General features: G+C 46.0%; 1 protein-coding gene across 24 annotated transcripts in view; it reads left to right on the forward strand.

The window, feature by feature from the left end:
• IKBKB (inhibitor of nuclear factor kappa B kinase subunit beta) overlaps positions 1–25986 on the forward strand; it is a 57795-nt gene that overhangs the window by 18001 nt on the left and 13808 nt on the right. For 8 of the 24 annotated variants that reach the window (XR_012416401.1, XR_012416399.1, XR_012416400.1 and 5 more), the window contains 8 exons: positions 1581–1650; positions 13230–13318; positions 14382–14471; positions 16942–17066; positions 22438–22545; positions 24309–24438; positions 24809–25003; positions 25746–25860. Coding sequence is in view for 21 of the 24 variants with exons in the window: in XM_015454728.4 (XP_015310214.3) it covers positions 1581–1650; positions 13230–13318; positions 14382–14471; positions 16942–17066; positions 22438–22545; positions 24309–24438; positions 24809–25003; positions 25746–25860 (922 nt within the window). In the remaining 3 variants the exon portion in view is untranslated. The remainder of the gene's footprint in view (positions 1–1580; positions 1651–13229; positions 13319–14381; positions 14472–16941; positions 17067–22437; positions 22546–24308; positions 24439–24808; positions 25004–25745; positions 25861–25986) is intronic. The other 16 variants (XM_073998723.1, XM_073998725.1, XM_073998722.1 and 13 more) reach the window with 7 other exon arrangements.

Consider the following 25986-nt stretch of genomic DNA (forward strand, 5'->3'; position numbering starts at 1 on the left):
ACAGGGAGCTATGATTGCGCCACTGCATGCCAGCCTAGGCGACAGAGCAAGACTCAGTCTCATGAAAAAAGATAATCCTGTCTCAGAAGAAATAGACAGATAAATAAAATAAAAGGAAACTTGCCGTGGGCTTGGCCTGCCAGAGTGGCTCTCCCTGGAGATAGGCATGTCCTGGGAGTGGCACTCACAGCAGGATATGAACACAGCCCTTGGCATGACCCACAGTGAGAGATGGGGGAACTTGACAGCACTTTGATTTTTTCCTTATTTTTCTAACCTTTGACAGTCACCCATTACTGACTGCAGCTGTGTAGAGATAAAGCCATGTTGTAGTCAAGTGGAGACTTCCCAGAGGGCAGCCTGGAAGTAGGTGGGATGTGGCCAGATTACAGAGGGCTCTGAAGTGAGGCAGAGGCTTTTAGACTTGGTCTTTTAGGTGGCAAAGAGCCAATGAGCCAGAGAAGAAGAGATGGAAAGTTTAACATGACTGACCTGGCGTGGGTTGCAGGATGATTGAGGGGGAGGCAGGAAGGACTCGCATCCTAAGGAACCCCTATCCTTGCTGTCACCCAGTGGGGTTAGGGGAGGACACTGTTGCCCACTGTCTTGTTGTCTGTTGTTTCCTTTGTTCCCTCTAAAAAGTTCAAATCTATAATACATCCGTGGGCAAGGAGAGGCAGGCTTGGCCAGCACATGGGGACATGTAAGAGTCAATGTTAAAAGTATACATGCTAGGTACGTGAACAGACTCTTGAGGGTTTATGAACATGATGTGAGTTCCTGACGGTGAGGCTCAGCTGGGAAGCTCCTCTCTCTGCCTTCTTCAGAGGCCAGCTCCCAGCAGCACACGGAGCCTCTTGACAGTCGAGGGGGCCAGGAAGGCAGGGGATTAAGGACCTGGGCTTGAGTTTCAGATTGACCTGGCACCGCATTCCGGCATTGCCCTTTCACAGCTGTGCGAGCTGACAGGTATTCAACCGTGTAACCTCAGTTTCCTCCTCCAACATGGGGATTCTACCCGTACTTACTCAGTGGTGGTGGTTAGTATTAAATGAGGTCACGCAGGGAAGGCTTTGCCAAGCTAATCCGTGCAGAGCTCTTCCAGCCCCTGGCACGTAGTCAGTGCTCAGTAACCATTCCCTACTGTTACCGACACCTACGTGGCTAGGAGATGGCAGGATGGTGGTCGGAGGGTGGTTTCCAGTGATGCCCTCCCAGCCTGGCCTGTCTCTAGGACCCTCAGGCACAGATAATTCCTATTTCCTGTGCTTAGACTTCCTCCTGCCTTGCTCAGAACTGCAGCAGCCAGTGAGAATCGAACTTTCCTCGCCCCAGGGGCCCCTTGCTGTGAGGATGTGAGAGCCCTGGGGTGGTCAGGACTGCTTCGTCCTCCTCTTCTTCCTCCTCCTCCTCCGGCCAATCCCTGCTAGTCCTGCTGCCCTAGCTTCCTCAAAAGCAGGTCCCCTAAAGACTAGGGCCCAGGGTCAGCACTTCCATCACATGGGCTGGTAAGAGACACGTGTGGGTTTCTGGTGGTTTGTGACCACCAGCTCTGATGCCGCTTCTCACTTTCTTGACAGTACCTGAACCAGTTTGAGAATTGCTGTGGTCTGCGGGAAGGTGCCATCCTCACCTTGCTGAGTGACATTGGTAAATCCCAGCCCTGGAAGTCAGGCCATGTCCTTCAGGGAGAGTGTGGTGCCCCATGAGTCCCTGCAGAGCACTGCAGGCAGACACTTCAATCCTTTGGTCTCTGTGGAGGGGTAATGGGAGCCCGGGGAGGGGGGACCGTGGTGGAGTAGGGAGATCAAAAAGGAGTCAGCCAGACAGACGCTGAACTCAAATAGGTTTCCCTTCCTTCCTGATTAACTCATCAGGTGAATTATGATGTGTAGGGAATAACAGATTTCCTTTCCCATTATGAAGCTCCCCTCCCTCCTTTCCTGGAATGGCTGGCACTGGAATAGGTTGTCATTCGAATGAGTTTTGTCCCTTGGCAGTGAATTTTTCCGCTCCCACGTTGGCAGTTCTTTGCCAATGAGAGGCGTAGGAAAAACTGTCCTTGTTTAATCCCTTGGGTACTGTTGGCATCCCCAAATGAGGGCATCTGCGGCACCCTCTGAGAAGGCCAAGCTGGCCATTCATTGAGAAGAGTGGCCTCAGCCTGCAGAGGCCAATGGAGCCTCCTAGACCCTGGCGCCCACTCAGTAGGGGCCTGAGGGCTGGGTGCTGAAGGTCAGCACCGGGCCCCAGCCTGGGGAGACAGACGTCACAAGGGAGAGGGACTTGCTCAGGGTTTTTTTTTTTTAAATAATCTCCAAGGTTGTTGGTGCAAGTTGATAGTTGGGGTCTAAGGTTTAGAGTTATCGATAATTTATCTTTGACTCTTTGCCCCCAGATTTGGAGAATGATGCCATTTTCATCCCTCCCCTACCTCAACCTTTCAAAGCTGTATATATTTTTTCTTTTTGTTTGCTCAAGCTTTTTTTTGAAAATTGTCAAAAATATAGAAAAGTTAAAAGAGTATTACAGCGAAACTCACATACCATTCCCCTCAGTTCACCAGATGTTAACATTCTCCTTCATTTGTAAAGCTGTGTTCTCTAAGCCAGGGCCTGGAAGGGTTGATGGTCCAACACTTTGTCTTGCTAGTGTGGATCTGGTCTCTTCCTGACTGCTGCTTTTGACAGAGGAGAAGCAAGAAGAAAAGGAAGGGGAAAAGTCAAGCAATGACATATTTAAGGTTAAGATCCAAATAGTCTGACATAGAAAATTCCCATCTTGCTCTGTGCTATGTCTTCGTCCCTTTGGGTGGATTTCACATGGAGGATAAGTTGACATTACACCAGTTTTATTTGACTCAAGTGAGCACCCAGTGCTGGCCCAAGGGACCCCCTGTGCATGGCCTGCATGAATCTTGTCTGTCTTCCTAGAGCATAATCCATCAGTTAGAAATTTCACTTGTTTTCTTGACTGCCTGACCCAAGGCTCACCCATCCATATTTTGCTTAGAGGCTTACTCGATTGTATTTTTTACATCAGTGGCCAGATTCTTCATTTGTTCTCTGTCGAACTGGGTTGAAGGCAGGTTAGCAGGTTAGAGAATATTCTCTTGCTTTTCATGGGTGACTTTTATTTTGTTTCTCTTTGGTTAGAGCTTTGTCAAGTTATTATTATTATTATTATTTTGATGTTTTTCTCTTAGATATTTTTCTTTCACTCCTTAGGCTATTGATGACTTTAGCAAGTAGTTATTACGAAAGTCCTTTTTTTTTTTTTTTTGAGACGGTGGGTCACTCTGTTGCCCAGGCTGGAGTGCAGTAGGCGACCTTGGCTCACTGCAACCTCTGCCTCCCAGATCCAAGTGATTCTCCTCCGCGAGCCTCCTGAGTAGCTGGGATTACAGGTGCGTGCCACCACACCTGGCTAACTGTTGTATTTTTAGTAGAGACGGGGTTTCACCATGTTGGCCAGGATGGTCTCGAACCCTTGACCTCAAGTGATCCACCCATCTCAGCCTCCCAAAGTGCTGGGATTACAGGCATAAGCCACCATGCCTGGCCAAAAGTCTTTAAATTATTGGCACAAGTGCAGGGCGCCGTGGCTCATGCCTGCAACACTTTGGGGGGGCTGAGGCAGGTGGATCACAAGGTCAGGAGTTCAAGACCAGTCTGACCAAGATGGTGAAACCCCATCTCTACTAAAAACACAAAAATTAGCTGGGCGTGGTGACGGGCGCTTGTAATTCCAGCTACTCGGGAGGCTGAGGCAGAGAACTGCTTGAACCCAGGAGGCGGAGAGGTTGCAGTAAGCCGAGATCGAGCCATTGTACTCCAGTCTGGTGACAGAGTGAGACTCCGTCTTGGAAAAAATATATATATATATTGGCACAAGTGCACATAACTCTCAGCTTCCTCACATGGTTGTTTATTCTGCAGGTGCTCTGGTTACGTATTCTTTTAGTCTGAGTCCAGTTTGAATTCAGTTACCATTGACTTGTGTGGTAGCTTTTATATTATTGTATTCAAATTGTGTGTGTCTATGTATTTAAGTTACACATAAATTAGAATAATGAAAACAGGTGGGTTCTTAAGTGCTTGTGTGCTACAGGTCTCTTACAGATAGATAGGTAGGTGAATATTAAATTCTGTACGTTGCTGATTCTCTGTCTTCTCTGTGACCCTGAGGTTGGAAATAATTCGACTTTGAAGTACTAACTAGTACACTACAGTTAAACTTCTTAAGGGCACAAACTTCAGTCACTGCTATATCTCCAGCATCTAGAATAGCAGTATATCAGCTTCTCTATAAATACTTATCAAATGAGGGCTGGGTGCGGTGGCTCATGCCTGTAATCCCAGCACTTTGGGAGGCGGAAGCGGGCTGATCGCCTGAGGTCAGGAGTTTGAGACGAGCCTGACCAACATGGAGAAACCCCGTCTCTACTAAAAATACTAAATTAGGCTGGATGCGGTGGCTCACACCTGTAATCCCAGCACTTTGGGAGGCCGAGGTGGGCGGATCATGAGGTCAGGAGTTTGAGGCCAGCCTGGCCAACATGGTGAAACCCTGTCTCTACTAAAAGTACGAAAAACAAAAACAAAAACTAAATTAGCCAGGTGTGGTGGTGCATGCCTGTAATGCCAGCCACTTGTTGGGGGCTGAGGCAGGAGAATCACTTGAACCTGGGAGGCGGGGGTTGCAGTGAGCCAAGATGGCTCCATTGCACTCCAGCCTGGGCAATAAGAGTGAAGCTCCATCTCAAAAAAAAAAAAAAAAAAAAAAAAAAAAATTGTCAAATGAATGAAATAAATCCTAAAGGAAATTAAAATAAGTAAGGACCTAGTTTATTTTATTATTATTATTATTTAAATCAGATGTCCACACATCATGAACAGCTCCAGGTCCAATACTAGCTCCTCTGCGTATTAGCAGTGTGACTGTGGGCACGTTACTTACACCCTCTTATTAGTGGTAAAATGGGAGTGTTACTTACCTTGTTAGAATTGTTGTGGAATAAAATGAGGTGATATAAATAAAGCTTCTAGCACAGTGCTCTGTTTCTGCAGAATATGCAGTCAGCAAGTGTTAGTTCCTTGCTCATTTCCTTCCTGCTCTGGATTTTGATTTTTGGCCTCCCCATTTTGGAAACCCTCAGTGCCTTCTTTAGGGCATGATCTGAGGCTGGATCCAGAGAACCACATGGGTGGATGCCTTCTGAGACTCCCATCCTAGAAGAGGCCGGCCTTCCTCAGACCCGTTCCCGTCTCCACCACATTTTGGGTGCAGTGCAGCCCCAGTTTTGTGGTTGAGGCTGCTCGTATGAGCTCGTATTTTACTTTTATCCCTGTTTCTGATTTGTGTACCAAATCCATTAAATTTCTTTTTGCAAGGATCTGGTAACTGAGCCAGAGTTCATCTAACATAGCTCTTTTGTATTTTGGAGCATTTCCTGAGCATATTTTGTTCCAGTTTGTTCCAAGTGCTGGCCCCACATTTCCTTTGTTGGAGTTGCCAGTGCTATTCTCTGCCAGGTTGACTTAAGATAAGTGGCAGAGCCACACCCTTGACCCCTGGGTCCGGATTCATTTCCTACTCTTCTGGATTAAACTGTTGGCCCCCACTCTCTTCTGTGCCGCTAACCTCCCAGAGACACCTGCTCAGAACAGTGTCAAGATAATAGACATGGATAGGATTTTTCCACTGAATTTCAAATTGCCCAAGAAGATGCTGCAGAGTGCCTGTGAGAAATGAGCAGATGGCAGGGTGGCTCATGCCTAGAATCCCAGTACTGTGGGAGGCCAAGGCAGGTGGATAACCTGAGGTCAAGAGTTTGAGACCAGCCTGGCCAATATGGTGAAACCCCATCTCTACTAAAAATACAAAAATTAGCTGGGTGTGGTGGTGTGTGCCTGTAGTTCTAGCTACTCAGGAGACTGAGGCAGGAGAATCACTTGAACTCGGGAGGCAGAGGTTGCAGTGAGCTGGGATTGTGCCATTGTACTCCAGCCTGGACAGCAAGAGCGAGACTCTGTCTCCAAAAAAAAAAAAAAAAAGGAACTGAGCAGCTGCCTGGTGGGCACAGAGGTGAGCCCCCTGTGTCCTGGCCAGGACTCTTCCGCCAGACCATCACTCCATGCTGATAGGAGACCCGGGACCTAGGTGGAGCAGCTGGAAATGATGTGGACTGCCACATAATGTGACCCTAAAATAGCTCAAGGAAGTTATATGTGCGTGGACTCTATTTAAACAGTCTTGCTCATTATCCTTTGGAAAACATTGGCGTGTGTTTTCTTTTGGTAACAGAGGCGCCAAATTCTGAGCACTCGAGATTATGGGGCAGGCTGCAGCACTCTCTCCTGCCTGGTGGGGTGTGACTCTGCTGGGCCCGCCTGGGCCTTACCAGATCTTAGATTGGAATCAGCCTTCCTGGATTCTGCAGGTGGCCAGTCTGCTGTGGTAACACCATCCTGTGCCCCAAGCCTTCGGGAACCCACCCCCTGTTGCTGTCCCTGCTTCCTTCTCTGAGCCCCACCTCTGTTCCTGCTGGAGCTGCTCCTAGCAGGTGTCCAGGACTTCAGTGTTAAAGAGCAGAGGGTTTCAGAGAAAACATTTGGCTTTGGGGAAGACAACTCCATTCCGGGAACTGCACATCAGGTGCACTGTCTAGCACTGTGGATCTTCTGACTGGTTCTGTTGAACGCATCCATCTGACTGAGGTGTGGATTATAACAAAAGATGATGACCTGACCACAGATCATTTGCACAGAAAGCTTTTTGGAAAGCATAAGTAACCAGGTTAATAAATACAGTAACAGTGAGAGAGAAGACAGCCAGCCCTCAGTCATGGCTCCTCCACTTTACAGCTCTAGAGCCTTGGGTGAGGCACGGAATGTCGTGGCCACAGTGTCCCCTGCTTTAGGATGAGGGGTTTGGACCTCTGAGTGCTCTCTATGGTCCCATCTCCCTCTAACAACTCCATTTCACTGTCCAGGAATCTAGCTTTCGGAATGGTGACCCCGGGACATCTCTGACATCCCCTAGCTGGTGGCCTAACTGCTTCCCACAGGCTCTGTGTCTCATCTCCACTGCCTGCCCCTGCGTTGGCCTGTCCATCCTTCCCTCCCTGCCCCTGCGCCAGCTGGCTGCTGCTCCTCGACTTTCTGTTTGCCTGGCTGTTCTCGTGGCCTGTTTCTCACCATATTGTTCCCAGAATCTGGAATTCAACCCTGAACTCATCCTAAAGTCATATCCACGTCCGCCGGGTCTTTCTTCCAAAGTCACTTCCAGTAGAAGCCCTGGTCGTCTTCTTCAGCCAGGTCCCTCCTGCCACCCTGTCTCTTGTGTCACGGTGCCATTTTCTGCCTGCTGCCCAGGACCGAGTGTCCGTGTCGAACCTGGTCCCTCAGAGTCAGCCCCCGCTCCTGCTCATAGCCTTGCATTACGGAGGCTGCAGACCGCTGCTTCCACTGATTCAATATCAGAGCAAATCCCTGCAGCGACCTCCTCCCTGGCCTCCTTAACCCTGTGTGCTAACCTACCCTTCTGTCTTGGAAGGGCACTCCCAGCCCCTTCACTGTGCCTTTCTCCCACCCATGGCAGCCAGCCCTGGGCATGACCCACGGGACCCACCCATCAACCTGTGTGTGACCCTTGGAACCCACCTGCCAGCCTCCGGGTGTGACCCTCGGAACCCACCTGCCAACCTCTGTGTATGACCCGCGGAACCCACCTGCCAGCCTCTGTGTGTGACCCACAGAACCCACCCGCCAGATTCTAGGCATGATCCTCGGAACCCACCTGCCAACCTCTGCACGTGACCCACAGAACCCACTCGCCAGCCTCTGTGTGTGATTCCAAACCCACCTGTCAGCCCCTTGCTGGCCTCGCATGCGTTGCCCCTTGTGGAAGCTGTTCTTGCACCTCACAGAGACCCTGAACCTGCCCGTCCTTTGCGCACAGCTGCAGACCTGCCCCTCTGTGGGGGCTGCCTGGCCTGGGGCCACGGGGATTCTCCTGTGGGTCCTTCTGCTGGTGTCACCTCATTTGCTCCTTTGACACTTGGCATTGCCATTACTGCTCTGTGATTTCTATCTGTGCCTTGGCAGTGAGGGCTGACCTCTGGGTTTGGGGACCCAGTTGTCCAGACTGTGCAGGAAGTTAGGAAAAGACTTTGATTCAGTGACAACATTTCCCATTGTGTGCAGATTGTGGACACTCAATAGAGCCTTGTTGAATGAATTAGTGAAGTTGTCACACTTTCTCCTCGGCACCCAGCATTACTGCCTTGCTGCCTCACTGATTAATCAAAGGCTATTTTAGCCAAGTACCCTAATTAGCCAGACTCAGTCTCTCTCCCTGTGTCCACAGCTGGCCTTCCAGTCTGTTTTGTTTGGGAAGCCCAGTGACATTGAAGTGGCTGGCACAGTAGGACCCAGGCAGGGGTTTTACCGAGGGAACGGACATACTGTTGCCGTTCTTACTCAGTGGTGACTTGGATTACCAGCCAGTGACCCTTCTAACCTCTATCTCAGCCTTTTGGACCATTTATCTTTCCACCTGTTCTCTATAGAATGTAGCTCTAACAAAAATGTTCTGAAGGGAACTTAGTCATCCCTCTAAACTTGTGATAAATAGAGATTCATGGACCCACTCTTATAAAACTGCTTTTTCCTTGGAAGTCTAACTGCCCTTATCTGTTCCCCAGTTTGTGGTTTGTCATCGGAAAAAAATACATAGGGCTGTTATTTGGAGCTGTGATTCATCAATAAGACCCACAGGATTGTCATGTTCTTCAGTTGTGTGTTTGTGCCTTCCTCATGAGCCAGGGAAAGGCTGGGGTGACCACTGGGGCACGGCTCCTGAGAGGGCAAGAGAAGGAGGCTGTTATCTTCCTATGGCAAGTCTGCCACGTGGACCCGCTCTGTGGAAATGCACTGTGTCATTTATCTTACTTTTTGTGTTTTTCCTGCATACACTGTACTGTGTCGTTTATTTTAGTTTTTGGATTTTTCTAGAGGCAGGGTATTGCTCTGTTGTCCAGGCTGGAGGGCAGTGGCATGATCATGTTTCACTGCAGCCTTGAACTCCTGGGCTCCAGTGACTGACCCTCTCACCTCAGCCTCCCACGTAGCTGGGATGAAGGTGGGCACCACCATGCCTAGCTAATTAAAAAAATTTTTTGTAGAGACAGGGTCTTGCTATATTGCCTAGGCTGGTCTCAAACTCTTGGCCTCAAGGGATCCTCCTACCTCGACCTCCAAAAGTGCTGGGATTACAGGTGTGAGCCACCATGCCCGGCCTCACTGTGTAGTTGTGAACAGCTTAACAGTTTGCAGTGTGGTGCTTCTCACAGCTCTTCTCTGTAATGGGAACATGAGAAATAACCTGGTACACATTTATGCTTTGTGGTGTGGCTTTCAATTTTTATAAACATGTCTTATTGCTATTGCCAGGCATTTAGATTTTTAATAGACTTCCAGATACAACAGTATTTTTCTTTATCTCAATATCTCATTTTCCATTGAATTTAAATGAAGTTAGATTCTCTGGGCTTGAGACAATTTTGATTCATTTCACTTCAGCTCTGAAGTACTGTTTTGTAAAATGTAGCACAGTGATACTGAACCAAGCGTTTTGAAAGTTTATTCTCTGCAGGGTACATTTAAGAGGACTTGCCTATCAGAATTTTTACATTTCAGTACCAGAAACTTTGTGTATCAATACCTGTTGGACTCTTTAAATCTGGACTTTATTAAGTTGACAGAGGTATTTGAGAATAGATGACAACCCCGAAATGAGGAATAAAGTTTGTTTTGTACAGTTGTTTAAGCATAAAAATAGACAGATATTAATAGTAGAGTATTCAGTTACCAACCTCCTGCCCCTCCTCACTGAAGATCTGGTGACAACTCTAATCCGTGTGGCATAGAGAGTGGTGCCTTCGGTCTGATCTGAATTCTTCTCCTTTACACTGGGGGGTCCTGCGGACATCTCACCTGCTTCTGCCCTGGGTTTTGCCCTGAGATGTTATGCCTCCAGCTCTGGGGGCCTTGTCTTAGTCTGGGCTTGTGTACTTGCACAAATTACAATATCTTAACTTCCATACATTCTGCTTTGGAAAAAACAAACCTACACTTTTATGTATTACATCCTGATACACTTCAGCAGCCTGACATATACCAACACAGGTCTTTTGTGAACCTATCAGTTAACAGACACTTTGAGTTATCGCATGGCTTTGCTCTCTGCCAGCCAGTAGTTCATATTCAACAGCAGTGCCATCCCCGTCTCAAGGCTGTGTTACTGCAGCTATTTTTTATACTTCATTTACTTCATTATGCTTTGCTTTGACTTTAAATAAAAACTAGTAAAACAAAAATAGAAGTGCTGATGAGAAGCATTGATCTTTAAACATTAACACAATTGAGAACAAGATGAAATAGAACTTTTTAGGCCCATGGAAAGCAGCGAGTCTTTCACCTCATCTGGACATTAATTGGACCTAAGCTAATCTACTCTGTCACTTAGGAAGGAAATGAAAAATAAGGAACAGTATGAAATGTTGGAACCACATGGTCGAAGGCTGGACTTAAAAGAGCAGATGTAAGAAGGGGTCTGGCACCACAGATTGAGCATCCCTAATCCCAAAGTCCAAAATCTAAAGGGCTGTAAAATCTGAAGGTTTTTGAACACTGACATGATGCCAAAAGTGGAAAGTTCCACACTTAAGTACTTAACACAAACTTTGTTCCATGCACAAAATTATTAAAACTGTTGTATAAAATTACCATCAGACTATAAAATCATTTATAAAAATTCAGTTGTTTCATATAAGGTATATATGAAACAAATGAATTTTGCGTTTAAGCTTGGGTTCATTAGGAATATGCCAGTATTCCAAAATCAAAAAAAACAAAAAAACAAAAAAACAAAAAACAACGAAAAACCGAAAAATCCCAAGCATTTTGGATAAGAGATACTCACCATATATAGCTTAATGTTCTGAGCTGGAACTCCGTTAATAAGGTGGAAGTCAGTTGTTCAGCTCTCAGTTTGACTCTTAAATATGTCTTCAGGAAATGCTCAGCTTAGAGTGTGTGCAGAGCGTGTTTGCTCATTCAGTTTCTGTGGAAGGCTTTTCCGCTGCCCTGCACAGAGGCCCACGCCCATGACAGCAGACAGGATCGCTGCCCGGGCCTCAGGGGTCTTCCCCTCCCCGGTTTGCCCTTAGAGACAGAGAGAGGGAGAATGGTGGTGGCAGCGGCGGCATAGCGGCTCATCGTTAAACCTCTCAGTGTTAGTGGTTTTGACTTTTTAAGTTTTAAACAAGAAACAGATCATACCATTAACTATCCCTCTGAGTCAGAAAATACAAACCCAAGAGTTGCCTGTTCTAATGTGGCACTACCATAATTTGTTCTACCATTTCCTAATGACTTTCTGTTTGTTTCTAATTATTTCATTCAAGATATGCAGTAATCTCCTTGGGCTACCAGTGAAGTGAAGCAACTTTTCATATAATTGTCACCATTTATATCTCTTTTTCTGTGTGTTCTCACCATTTGACGTTCTTTGCCCATTTTTTTTCTTTTTTTTTTTTAGATGGAGTCTTACTCTGTCACCCAGGCTGGAGTGCAGTGGCCATTATCTCGGCTCACTGCAACCTCTGCCTCCTGGGTTCAAGCAATTCTCTTGCCTCAGCTTCCCGAGTAGCTGGGATTACAGGGGCCCGCCACCCCACCCAGCTAATTTTTTTGTATTTTTATCAGATACAGGGTCTCACCATGTTGGCCAAGCTAGTCTTGAACGCCTGACCTCAGGTGATTCGCTCGCCTTGGCCTCCCAAAGTGTTGGGATTACAGGCATGAGCCACCGCACCCAGCCCCATTTTTCTTCTGAGTTGCTCTCTTACTGATTTGTAAGTGCTTTTTATCTATTAGGTATCTTTACTCTTTGGCATATGTGTTGTGGATATTGTTTCTCCACCTCTCTTGTCTTTTGGCTTTGCTTATAATATCTTTTACATAAACTTTGAAAACCTTTTAATGTTATTTGCACTGTTCTATTTATACCATATGGCTTTCCTGCATACACTGCTCTTTTTGCTACATGTATCCCATGGTGTTTTAGAGTTTTTGTTGCTAATGTGAATGGGATATTTTTTCTTTTCCAGTGCAACTGGATATAGCTAACATAGAGAAAAGCTATTGACTTGTTGGTTTCCAGACAACTGGCTAAATTTTTTCTGGTGTTTAGTCTGTTGAGCTCTCTAGGCTACAGTCATAGCATCTCCAAATAAAAATAATTTTATCTCATTTCAATACTATTTATTTCATTTCTTTCTTTTATAGTGCAGTGAGCTAGGATGTCTGTCAAAGTTATTCACCCTCTCTTGAGGGTAAAATCATGTCCTTCTTGCCGTCTGAGCTGCAGGCTGTTCCTTCCTTGTGTGACATCATCATGTTGCCTCCTCACAGCAGAAGCTCTTGGTATCAAATGCCTCCGTAGCCAGTGTTGTGCAGTCTGCTTTCTTCCAACTAGATTCTGAGCTCTTTAAAGTTGGGGATCACACTTCTTATTTTATATCCTTCATAGAACCTCCCAGAGAACTGGGCACATAGTAAATCTGTGTTGGGCTGTCTGTATGTGTGGGAGGTGTCCCTGTTCTCTTCTGCCTCCCTGCTGTTCCTGGAAGCCGGTTCTGACCTCTTGGGACTGTCAATCATATGACCATAGGATTCTGTCCCCAAGGGCCCTTCCTCCTTGCCTACCCTATAGAATTTAGATTTTTGAGCCCCTAGACCAAAGACGCTTCCCTTCTCAAAACTTTATTGGTGTCAGCATCACCTGGAGAGTTTGTTAACACAGATGGTGGGGTCATCCCCTGAGACTCGAATCCAGAGGTCTCAGGTGGGGCCCGAGAATTTCACATTTTGAACAAGCGTGTTTGCTGCTGGTCCAGGTAGTATAGTTTGAGAAGCACTGCTCTAGGCTGCAGTTGGTGACCTCATGGATGCAAGGCAAAGAGTGCTTTGCTCAAGTAAGTCAGATTCCGATGTTAAGCCTCATATAGCAGGGCCCCTGCCCTCCACCGTGAGGTGTTGCGCTACAAGTCAGAGTATGTTTCAGGGGCACGCAGCATTTATCTTTTGCAGGAGAGGCGATTCTGTCATGAAAAGCATTTTTTAGGCTTAAGAAAAACTCACTCCTCATCCCGCCTTCCTCAGCCTCTGCACTTAGATACCTTCATGAAAACAGAATCATCCATCGGGATCTAAAGCCAGAAAACATCGTCCTGCAGCAAGGAGAACAGAGGGTAAGTGACGCTCCTGGGACTTGGAAAGCCTCAGGTGGGCGCGCCGGGAAGTGGCCTGGGAGGAAAGGAGCATACTCTGCATATTTGTGTGTATTTGCATTTCCTTGCCTGTGCTTTGATTCTCTGGGAATGCTGTTTGATTTGAAACAAAATTCAGCAAAAAAGTTGTTGCAGATTGAGGCAGGTTTGAATGGATTACATTGTTAGTTGCTCAAGTTGCAGGAATCTGATAAGGAAAATAATGTTTGCCTTCCTACCTCCACCCCTAGCCTCTGGGACTAGCGCTTCTTGGAAATCGACTTCTTGTTTTCCATCTTCCTTAAGAGCCTCGCCTCTCAATGCTATATGGAAACCAGTGATCAGTTGGTTGTGTATGTGGCTGGGAAGAGGCACTGGGATTGGCGTCTGCTGCCGAGCCTGGTCCAGCCTGTAGTTTCCCCAGAGCTCTTTGTGGCCTCCTCAGTGGCTACCTGGCTCGGACATGGTGTTGACTGCCCCTCGAGCTTGACATTGCGGTTTTTACCCACTCTATGTGTTCAGCTGGGGTGGTGAGCACAGGCTCAGCTGAGTGGAATGCCGTGACTGAGTTCTTAGATCACCTAATCCCTTCCCATACAGCTGCCCTCAGCACCTAGGCCTGGTCTGTGACTACCACAGGGCTCGCCCTTGTTCCAGTTCACACTCACTCCTGTCAGTGGTGCTCAGATTTGGGAACTGAGGGTATTTACTGAGAAGAGGCTGGCGCGGTCCTTCCTGTTTCAAGTCTGGGTTTAGCCATCTTGAGGGCTGGTGCCTGTTCTGTTCATTCAGCTTCCCTCTGATGATGCGTGGCAGAGTGTGGGAGGACATGTGCCTAGCATTTTTACAATATGCCTCTTCTTTTGCCCTGAATCTACCATGTCGAGGACATTCTTTTGTGTATCTGGCAGCTCCTTGGGAGTTTGGGATCTAATAGTACCTGGGAATTCAGAAATACCTCTGCTCTAATACCAGGCAGTCAGATTCCTTGTAGAAGGACATTGTGTTCTTGTAACCCTCAGATTTCTCCTTCCTTTTGTTTTAGTTAATACACAAAATTATTGACCTAGGATATGCCAAGGAGCTGGATCAGGGCAGTCTTTGCACGTCATTCGTGGGGACCCTGCAGTACCTGGTAAGAAGTGGGCTTTGCCTGTTTGCCTGTCGGCTCCTCCCTGCTTCTGCGTTTGTGGGGCTCCTCTCCCACCTTACTCCCAGCACCTGAGTCCCACCTGCTCTCTGAATGTTTTGGAGATGCATAAGGTCACACCCATAACCTGGTCGAGTCAGCATTTTTTGCCACCAGATGCCCTGTGGAGTGATGTGGTCATCTTCTCTGATGTCCGGAGGGCTCTGCTCATGTACCTTGCACCATCTCCTAGCCTCTCTGTGCTTCAGCGTCTTCTCTGAAAGGAAAGGGTTTTAAACAGATCCATGCTGGTCTCGAGTGGTCCTCCCACCTCAGCCTCCTGAGCAGCTAAGACTACAGGCAGGAGTCACTAAGTCTGGCTGAGACCACAGTTTCTATGAGGTATCTCAGGGGCCACTGAGGAGGGATCAGAGCTCTGAGCTCCCCACTCTTTGTTTACGTTATTTGGTCTGAATATTAGGTTTCTGTTTGAGTCACTAATTCAAGAATATTGTGTCAGGCACTGTGCTCAGGGCTGGTGGTGCAATGGGGAAAAAAGAGAAGCCCTTTTCTGCCTTCAGACCTTAGAGTTTAGCAGGAAAGCAGGCATTACTGTGATGCTTACACAGATAACTAAGAAATTACAGTTGCGGTGAATGTTACAAAGCAAGAGTGCAGGGTGTTGCGAAATTATGTATTGGGTGGCCTCAGCCTGGTCTGGGACTTGAAGGGTGAGGAGGTGAAAAGGGCTGGAGGTGGGGGACAGGAGGGGGAATTCCATGCAAAGGGATCACACACAGGAAGACCTGAAGGTGTGGCCGGAACCGAGCACAAAAGGAAAAGAGAGTCTTGAGTTGAAGCTGACAGCGAGGTAGGGCACAGATTATGAAGGGCCTTCAGGGCTGGGCTAAGTTCTAGACTTTATCTTAAAACCTCTGCAGAGATTGATAGGTTTTAAGTGGGAGAAAGAGCAACTCTTTGGAAAGCCCACTCCTGATACTGTGTAGAGAAGGAATCACACCAAACAGGAGTGAATAGCGGGCGAGGTAGGGGCAGTGAAGAGGCAGAAGGCAGTTACATTCCAGGAGGGCTTAGCACAGCTCCCCAGCAAGACCTGTCTTAGGTTGCTTGCTGATGGCAGTAGCCTCCACAGTTGGGATTGACTTAAGGAGTCTGCAGCTTTCAGAGCAGGACTCGCAGGGGACAGTGATTCAGGTGCCTGTGTTCATATGACGTGTGATTTGGTAGGTCCTTCTGGAGTCCTCCTCAGCTCAGCAGCAGCTGAGCAAGGGGGACCCCATGCTCTAACCAGGAGCTGAGTCAAGTCATGTACTCACATGAGCTAAAACATCTGTCCTTAACCAGACATAGAGGTTGACCTACCCATCCCGGAATGTCTTCTCTTGGTTTGGTCTTCGAGGCCCTTCCTTAAGCTTCATATTTCCAACCAGACCATGCACCACCCTGTCTCTGTGCTTTTGCTTGCCCTGGTCCTTTCTGTCTCCACCCACCTGCTGAGCCCAGTCTGCACCCCCAGCACGCCTGTGCTGCGTTCCCTTCCTCGGTCACCCCAGCTCTCTCTGCCTCAGCAGCAGCCATGCATCACATCTTCCCTGCCTGTTTCTAAATATCCTGGCCTTTTCTGCAACCACATGGTACCTGGTTCAGGGGTTCAGCCAGCACTTAATGTGTGTATTTGGTGTAGACAGCCTGGCATCATTTTCCTTTAACATTTGTAGCCTCTCTTCCCATGTCTACACAGCACCCACGACTGCATCCTGCCTTAAGCTAATTTTCAATGAGCGCCTGAAATGCTGCAACTCTCTTTTTTTTTTTCCTTTTTTCTTTCTTTCGTTCTTTTTTTTTTTTTTTTTTTTTTTTTTGAGATGGGGGCTCACTCTGTTGCCCAGGCTGGAGTGCAGTGGCATGGTCTCGGCTCACTGGAACCTCCACTTCCCAGGTTCAAGCAATTCTTGTGCCTCAGCCTCCTGAGTAGCTGGGACTAAAGGTGCATGCCACCATGCCCAGCTAATTTTTGTATTTTTAGTAGAGATGGGGTTTCACCATGTTGGCCAGGCTGATCTCAAACTCCTGACCTCAAGTAATCTGCCTGGCTCCGCCTCCCAAAGTGCTGGAATTACAGGTGTGAGCCACTGCGCCTGGCCTGCAACTCTCATTTTTAAAGGGGAGAAGTTAAAGCCCAGTGAGGGGTGTGTGATGTACTCTGGCCCTGAATCTTTAGCCCCTCAATCAGGACTTACTGGAGTGAGTGGGGCATAGAAAGGTCTTAGAAATGGTAGCATGACATACCCGCTAAACATGCCTGGAGTGCCCTCCTCGCCCTGCAGGCATGTGCCAGTGCCCCCTGGGATGGAGCCAGGAAAGCCTGGGGTAAAAGCAGTTGGCTGGCTGCCCCCTCCTGCCATGGTCCCCCATGAGAGGAGCAGCTCAGGTGTGCCCCCTCGTGTCGCTGCAGGCCCCAGAGCTGCTGGAGCAGCAGAAGTACACAGTGACCGTCGACTACTGGAGCTTTGGCACCCTGGCCTTCGAGTGCATCACGGGCTTCCGGCCCTTCCTCCCCAACTGGCAGCCCGTGCAGTGGTGAGTGGGGCCGGGGCACCTGGATGGAGGAGGGAGCCCGTCTGCTCCTTTCTCTTCACGTACCCTGTTTCCCTGGCGCCCCATCACCGGGCCTGGGAGATCTGTGTTGTGTCTCTTCCGAGAGGAAGGCCTGTCAGGATCTAGCACGAGTAGGGGGGCGGTCTGTGCTCCAAGGACCTGTTAATAGATACAGAGTAGCTGTTAAGTCTTCATGTGGATTCTGAGCCTTCACATCTTTTAAATACAATGCTGTGTCAATGTCATCTGCTCTGGGTTCAGAAGTAAGACTATTGTGTGAATATGTGCACTTACACTGAGAATGCTGTGTGTTAGTAAACAGAAAGAAAACACATATATGCATGACAAGTCAGGAGGAAATATGTGGAAAATTGTTGACAAATTTTACTACAACCTCAATATAAATTTTTTTTTTAAAGTGTAAGAACATGACCAGGTACGGTAATCCCGGCACTTTGGGAGGCCGAAGCAGGTGGATCACTTGAGACCAGGAGTTCCAGACCAGCCTGGCCAACATGGTGAAACCTCATCTCTACTAAAAACCCTAGCCGGGTGTGGTGGCTGGTGCCTGTAATCCCAGCTGGGCTGAGGTGGGAGAATTGCTTAAACCCAGGAGGCAGAGGTCGCACCACTGCACTCCAGCCTGGCCAACAGAGTGAGACTCTGTCTCAAAATAAACAAAGATTAAAAAAAAAAAAAAAAAAAAACTGAGCATAAAGCATAAGAATGTAGCTGAAATTGTGAACTTAATAAATTACACAAAAATTTTTCTAATAAATTAAAAGATACAATGAAGATTTGTATAATTACTCTGTATTCTTTAGCTTTTGTTTTACTGATTAAAGAAATAATGCATTGTTCAGGATATGTTTATATAAAAGTTAATTATTACCACCAAAAATGGTATGTGAGGTAATGCATATGGTAATTAGCTCAATATAGTCATTCCACAATGTGTACATCATGTTGTACATGATAAATATAGACCGTTTTTATTTGTCAGTTTAAATAAAGAACTGGGGGCAGAAAAGAAGAGAAAAAAGTTAATTATTACTGAAAGGCATAATTTAAAAATGAATATTCCCCCAAATCAGTTAGATTTCATTTAGGATTTTTCCTTGAGAGGCCACACACTAGTTTAAATGATGCTCCTGCTGCTCAAAATTTACTTATTTCAAGTTTTAATTTTTTTGGAACCATAGTAAGTTCACGTGGCTCAAATTTCCAGAATAAGGGAGTATGCAGTGAAAAGTCATACCAGCCTCCCAGGCACTCATATCCCTCCCCACAGGCACCTGCTGTCTTCCAAGAACGTTTTCATATCTTCCAGGGTTTTCGTATCTTCCAGGGATGTTTGCTACGTGTTCCAGTAAATTGGCATATGTTTGTTTATTTGTACATTGATATTTCCCCTCTTTTTTACCCCAATGGTAGCATTATCTGAACACGGTCCTGCACATGCTTTCAAGCTTTTCACACCATGAGAATTTCTTTTTGAGTCAATTTATCTGCAACACAAAAAATTATTCTTTTGGGCCGGGCGCGGTGGCTCAAGCCCGTAATCCCAGCACTTTGGGAGGCCGAGACGGGCAGATCACGAGGTCAGGAGATCGAGAGACCATCCCGGCTAACACGGTGAATCCCCGTCTCTACTAAAAAATACAAAAAAACTAGCCGGGCGAGGTGGCGGGCGCCTGTAGTCCCAGCTACTCGGGAGGCTGAGGCAGGAGAATGGCGTAAACCCGGGAGGCGGAGCTTGCAGTGAGCTGAGATCTGGCCACTGCACTCCAGCCTGGGTGACAGAGCAAGACTCCGTCTCAAAAAAAAAAAAAAAAAAAAAAAAAATTATTCTTTTGAACTTAAATAGTACTGCACAGTTCAATTACCCCTTAATTTTTGCCAGATTAACTTTGCTTCATTTTTGTGTTTTGTAAAATATGGAAACAGTAAAAAAGCAGGAATCAACTGTCATCCCATAATTGGAAAACAATCACTATGAACAGTTTTGTGTCTCCAGGCTCTTCAGTGTTATATTTTTGTACTTTTTAAACAAACAAAAATAGGTTACTATAATATCCTCATACAACCTGCCTTTCAAACTAGATGTCGAAAATGCTTTATGTTTTTCCGTATTATTTGTAATGTCTGTTATTTCATTGGATGGCTGTGCTGTGGTTCATTTAACTTATCCCCCGTGGTTGGAAGCACGTTGATAATTTTTATTTCTTAAAATAACACTAAGAATAACATCCTTGTAGGGAAATTCTTGCACACAGTTGTTTCCCTAGGATAATACCTAGAAAGGGAAATAACAGATTAAAGACTTTGCACGTTGTAAAGGTTTTTGATACATGTTAGTTAGCAAATTGCTCGCCAGGAAGGTCATATAAATACACGTCTCCACCTGGAGTGTGGACACTGCCCCTTTCACCACATCCTTGCCAATGCTGGCTATTGTCACCTTCTGGAAGTAATGAAAACAAAACATGAATGTTTTCAGAGGACAAGTGTGTACATCATGAGAATATTTATTTATAGGAATAAAGTGGGCCGGGCATGGTGGCTCACACCTGTAATCCCAGCAGTTTGGGAGGCTGAGGCAGGTGGATCACCTGAGGTCAGAAGTTTGAGACCAGCCTGGCCAACATGATGAAACCCCATCTCTACTAAAAATACAAAAATTAGCTGGGCGTGGTGGCACACGCCTATAATCCCAGCTACTTGGGAGGCTGAAACAGGAGAATTGCTAGAACCCAGGAGGCGGGGGTTGTGGTGAGCCAAGATCGCACTGCTGCACTCTAGTCTGGTCAACAGAGCAAGACTCTGTGGTCTTACCAAAAAAAAAAAAAAAAAAAAAAAGAAAGAAAAAAAAGAATAAAGTGTATCCTTTGAAATCAATTCCAGAAAAGTGGTCTTAGGTGATGGCAGTCTGTTCAATTCCACGTTTACCTCCCAGTGAGGGAGGTCCCTGCCCTGAGTTTGGAGAAATGGCAAAGTTTGCCCCACTGTGGTGACTTATTTTAAAACAGGCATTGCTCCTTTAGCTACATAGGTTCTGGAATATTGAGGAATTTGTTCATTAATTTATAGTCACACTTTACAGTGTACGCATTATAAAAATCGCTTTAAATTACATGTACATCTATAGTGTTTTTTTGTTTTTGTTTTTGTTTTTGTTTTTGAGACAAAATCTCACTCTGTTGCCCAGGCTGGAGTGTAGTGGCATGATCTGGGCTCACTGCACATCTATAGTGGTTTTAACTAAAGGAATTATTGCATTTCTTCTGATCACTTGTTGAGCATTTCTCTTATTTATGACAAGATGAGTTAAAATCCATTAGAACTAGAAGAGCAGGTGCTTTTTGAAAATACATTCCTAATGGCCCAGCATCCTCGTAGGAAATCTGTTGTCTGCAGAGCCATCTTCCTAGAGCTTCCCTTATCAGCACTGGAGGGCCAGGTGGCCAGTTTCAAGTAGATTTTTCTGAAACCCAATAAGGAGCTGTTTTGTGGACTAATCTAGTTTTTAATGCTTTGGGCAACTTTTTAAAAATTTCACTATCTTGTCTCAGATGGCAGGTAAATAGTGATTTCCAGACAAATGCAATTTGGGCTTTACAATTCTATTATAAAGCCACTTTGAAATACATTTTAGGACAAGCCCCAGCAATAAGCATCTTATTTTGGGTCCTTTTTAAATTTCCCATCAACAACTTAAGTTTTCTGTGAGAGGCTTATTCCACACTTAGATAATTAGAAAGTCTTGGAGCCCCCGACTTACAGCTGTCAGTTTCAGCCCAAGCGGTAAAGCACCAGCCTCTGCCATGCTCCGGCTCTTCTAGCTTTCCAGTGTGCTCCTGATAGGCTGGTTCACCACTTGCCAATGAAAATTGTTTGGAGCAAAGCATTTTTTATTTGAATTTCCCAGATGTTTTGAGAATAGTTGGACATTCAGACAGAATAGAAAGAACACCAGACATTGGGTTTGAGCCCCTGATTCTGCTACTCTGTTGCGTGACCTTGGACAAATCATTTGATCATCATTTCCTTTGGTCCAAATTGGGGGACTAAAAATAATGTCTGCCACATGGGCCTGTCATGGCCTTAAGTGAATAAATGATCTGTGTCAGAATACTTGGTTATCTATGAAGTATTATTCAAACTACTCTTCTTATTACCAAGATTTGAAGCCAGTTGCATGTAGATTATTTTTATTGGCCAGGCACTGTGGCTTACCCCTATAATCCTAACACTCTGGGAGGCCAAAGTGGGTGGATTGCTTGAGTCCAGGAGTTTCAGACTAGCCTAGGCAACATGGCGAAACCCCATCTCTACAAAAAATACAGAAATTAACTGGGTGTGTGGTGCACACCTGTAGTCCCAGCTATTTAGGAGGCTGAGGAGGGATGATTGCTTGAGCCTACAAGGTTGAGGCTGCAGTAAGCTGTGATTGTGCCACTGCATTCCAGCCTGGGTGACAGAAAAAAAAATTATTTTTACCTTCAAATACTACTTCAGATACCCCAAGAAGTTCCCTAAGTTGGGAAATGTATAAGTTCATTTATCCTTAGAAACAGTATTTAGCTGTGTACATTTAGAGGGAAGTATCTATGTGTGTGCGTAGGTTTTGCATATTTTATGTAAATGTTGTATGCATACTGTAATCTAGGTTTGGAAGTCCCAGTTTTAACCTCTGTCAAAACACAAGAGTGTGTAGTAGATGAAACAGAAGATAGAGCAAATGAGAAGGAAAAACCAAGGATGAGATAAGGAGGCAGTAGTACTGTCTGCAGAACTCTGGGCACAAGATGGTCAGTGACTCTGCTAAAGGTTGCTTTTCAAAAACTCATTCAGGCAGTCCTGACCAGTCTTAAACTCTCAAAGAATCCGCCTGACTCAATGTGAATGAAAAGATTGGGGCTATAAATCTGTATAGTTGTAAACTGATATTATAAATGTAAAGTGGCTCTTGAGTGCTAAGTGTCATAGGGATGTGTATAACTGTATATTTCATTGACATCCCAGTCAACAATTGACTGCATAGATGACAGTGGTCTCATGAGATTATAATACTGTATTTTTGCTGTACCTTTTCTGGGTTTAGATATGTTTAGATACACGAATATTTATCATTGTGTTACCCTGGCCTACAGTATTCAGTACCGGAGCATGCTGTACAGGTTTGTAGCCTAGGGCAATAGGATGTACTATATAGCCTAGGTGTGTAGTAGGCTAAACCATCTAGGTTTGTGTTCGGTTCACACAACGACTAAATCACCTAATGATGAATTTCTTAGAATGTGTCCCTGTCATAGCAACGTGTGACTGCACCTAACAAGATTCATATTTGCAGGCATTCGAAAGTCCGGCAGAAGAGTGAGGTGGATATTGTTGTCAGCGAAGACTTGAATGGAACAGTGAAGTTTTCAAGCTCTTTACCCTACCCCAATAATCTTAACAGGTAAGGCACAGAAGCATTACACGAATACATATTTTTCTTCCCTTTTTTAGAAATACAAGTCTGGACTGGGCGTGGTGGCTCACGCTTGTAATCCTAACACTTTGGGAGGCCAAGGTGGGTGGATCACCTGAGGTCAGGAGTTCAAGACCAGCCTGGCCAACATGGTGAAACCCCATCTCTACTAAAAATGCGAAAATTAGGAGTGGTGGCACACGCCTGTAATCCCAGCCACTCAGGAGGCTGAGACAGGAGAATCGCTTGAACCCGGGAGGCAAAGGTTGCAGTGAGCTGAGATTGCACCATTGCACTCCAGCCTGGGTGACAGAGTGAGACTCCATCTCAAAAAAAAAAAAAAAAAGAAATTCAAGTCTGAAGTGACATCTGATAACTTTTAAACAGGTTATCAGAATATCGTCCTGTGAGTAAGAAATTGACATAGTCCTTCTTAATCTTAAATCTAGAATGGGTTTCCTTCCCTCATCTCCCTAGAAATCATCTCTTATTCTAAGTTCACATAACAATTTATCTGTGCCTCTTATTACCCTTAATAGCCTCTACCTTGTATCACATTTGGTTTTGCATAGGGTTTGTCTCTGATTCAACAGCAGTCCTTTTAAGGGCAGGGAATTATACCTTATTTCTCTTTCTACCCCTCATGTGGCCCAATTCTGTGTCACAGTCAACAAATAAATCTTTGTCATTTGAATGGCATTACAATCCAGTCTCAGAGCCAGAATCTAAACAATTAATAATATTGTGTAATTGTACAGAATTGGGTAACAGTGCAAAAGAAAGCTACGAGGCAGTCACACATAATTGAGTGGCATGGATAATGATTACCATATTTAAAGGGTGGAAGAGAAGATTGGATGTACTAGTGCTATAAGGAATGACGTGGGATAAGCTAGAACTTTTTGGAAGGGTCTAGACAGATGTGCAGGACGTGGACAGATGAAGAGGAAGGAGGAAGGAAATTCTAAGGGGAAAGATTAAAGTGAGCAAGGCACGTTTGGGAGGTGGTGGGTAGCTGTCTTGGCCTCAGGAAAGGGTTTGAGTGCTCACAGGAGGCAGGCTCTGCAGGGCCAGGGGAAGGAGCTTGGAGTTTGTCATGTGAACCACTACATCTGGCAGCGTGGGATCTAGATTCTGTAGGGGTCACCTGAGCTAGGATGTGCTTATAAAGTGTATTTTAAAAACCTCATGAGTCATTCTTTTTCTTTCTTTTTTTTTTTTTGAGACAGTCTCCCTCTGTCACCCAGGCTAGGGTGCAGTGTGGCACAATCTCGGCTCACTGCAACCTTTGCCTCCCAGGTTCAACTGATTCTCCTGCCTCAGCCTCCTGAGTAGCTGGGATTACAGGCGCGCACCACCATGCCCGGCTGATTTTTGTATTTTTAGTCGAGATGGGGTTTCACCATGTTGGCCGGGCTGGTCTCAAACTCCTGACCTCAAGTGATCCACCTGCCTTGGCCTCCCAAAGTGCTGGGATTACAGGCATGAGCCACTGTGCCTGGCCTTCATGGGTCATTCTTATGCAGCTATTTGGAGGTCAGGAATCTCTGATTTCAGGGTATTTTAGAATTCAGGAGAGAGGTGTGAACACCTGAATAATTGATTGGAAATGTCTATACTGTTTCTGATAAACCCATTTTCATTTTCAATCACCATCTGTTGGCTGCCATCTGTGCATATACTGGGAGACACACACTGTAGCCCAACATTGGCTGGAAGTGTCTCCTCACACACTCTGCTCCTCTCCACAGCGTCCTGGCTGAGCGACTGGAGAAGTGGCTGCAACTGATGCTGATGTGGCATCCCCGACAGAGGGGCACAGATCCCACGTATGGGCCCAATGGCTGCTTCAAGGCCCTGGATGACATCTTAAACTTAAAGGTGAGCATGGAGCCAAGTTAGCCCTGAGGCAAAAGCTGGGGTCCCCAGCGGAGCATGCACTTCTTAGGATAGAGCAGGGGATGGGGCCAGCTGACTTAGTGAGAAAGTTTAGGCTCCTGCATCAGTCTTTCTGCATAAGTAAAGAAAGGACAGTTGTGCTATTTGACATTGGCTATGAGGTCATAGCCACAGACAGGATTATGAAAGACGAAAATATGCGAAACATGGCACCTGACCTCCCTCCGTCAAGCCAGGCCGTTGCTTTGTGTGGTTGGGAAATGTTGGGAGTAGCAGAGAGAGGACCTAGGCAAATAGATGCGCATCTCCTTGAAGAAATTGGTTTTCCAGTAACATCTGGGTTGTGTTGCAGCTGGTTCATATCTTGAACATGGTCACAGGCACCATCCACACCTACCCTGTGACAGAGGACGAGAGTCTGCAGAGCTTGAAGGCCAGAATCCAGCAGGACACGGGCATCCCAGAGGAGGACCAGGAGCTGCTGCAGGAAGCGGGCCTGGCGTTGATCCCCGATAAACCTGCCACTCAGTGTATCTCAGATGGCAAGGTAAGCCCTGGCTTCGTACACACCACCCTGTTTCCCTTGGCTGTGCCTCTTGGGAAACTCAACACACCTTCAGATTTCAATTCTGCTTTGTCATGTAGTCTGTTTATCATACAGTGTGGATACCTGCCTGGTGTTTAAGTTGGAGTATGGTGTCCTCTGTGTGGCCTGATAGGAAACACAAATCTCCTTGCTGGACTTGTTACTTCCAGACCCTCCAAGACCGTTCTCTTGCCTTTATTGCAAAAAATGATGCGGTAGTACTTGAATCGCTCAAGTTGCCAGCTTGGCCCTCTTCCAAGTATACTTAAAAAAAAAAAAAAAAAAAAAGATGCTGCACTGTCTTGAGTCAACTGAAACTATTTATGATGGCCTCTGTGTTAGGCACCTGTGTTAACTATAGCCGTGTAAGACATGGCCTCTGCTCAAAAAGAGCTTCTCACCTGACTTGTGGAGATAAAGTTATCATATGAGAAATAATCATTGCATAGGGAAGTATATAGTGAATTTCTGAACTTCACAGGGATGACAGTAAAATAGAATGTAATAAGTTTGTAAATAAGGAGTGTGTTCCAACAGTAAGTGTAGGCTGGAAACGTTGGGAGAAAGACTTCATGTATGCTTCGTACTTGCTGGCTGAAGATGATGCTCTTGCCAAACAGTGGGGAAAGCTCTGGAACCTCTTCATTATTAGAAAAGAGAGGATTGGATCCACAAGATTCATTTTGTTCTTGTCCCTTTGCAGTTAAATGAGGGCCGCACATTGGACATGGATCTTGTTTTTCTCTTTGACAACAGTAAAATCACCTATGAGACTCAGATCTCCCCACGGCCCCAACCTGAAAGTGTCAGCTGTATCCGTAAGAATTTGTTTTGTTTTGTTTTTCTAAATAATCAGTTATAATATGTGGGACAAGGCAGGGGAGGGAGACTGGACTAAGGAAAGGGGAGCCACATGAAGGAAATTAGTATCGCCAGTCCTCGGG

This window comes from Macaca fascicularis, chromosome 8 (assembly GCF_037993035.2).
Source record: "Macaca fascicularis isolate 582-1 chromosome 8, T2T-MFA8v1.1".
NCBI lineage: Eukaryota > Metazoa > Chordata > Mammalia > Primates > Cercopithecidae > Macaca > Macaca fascicularis.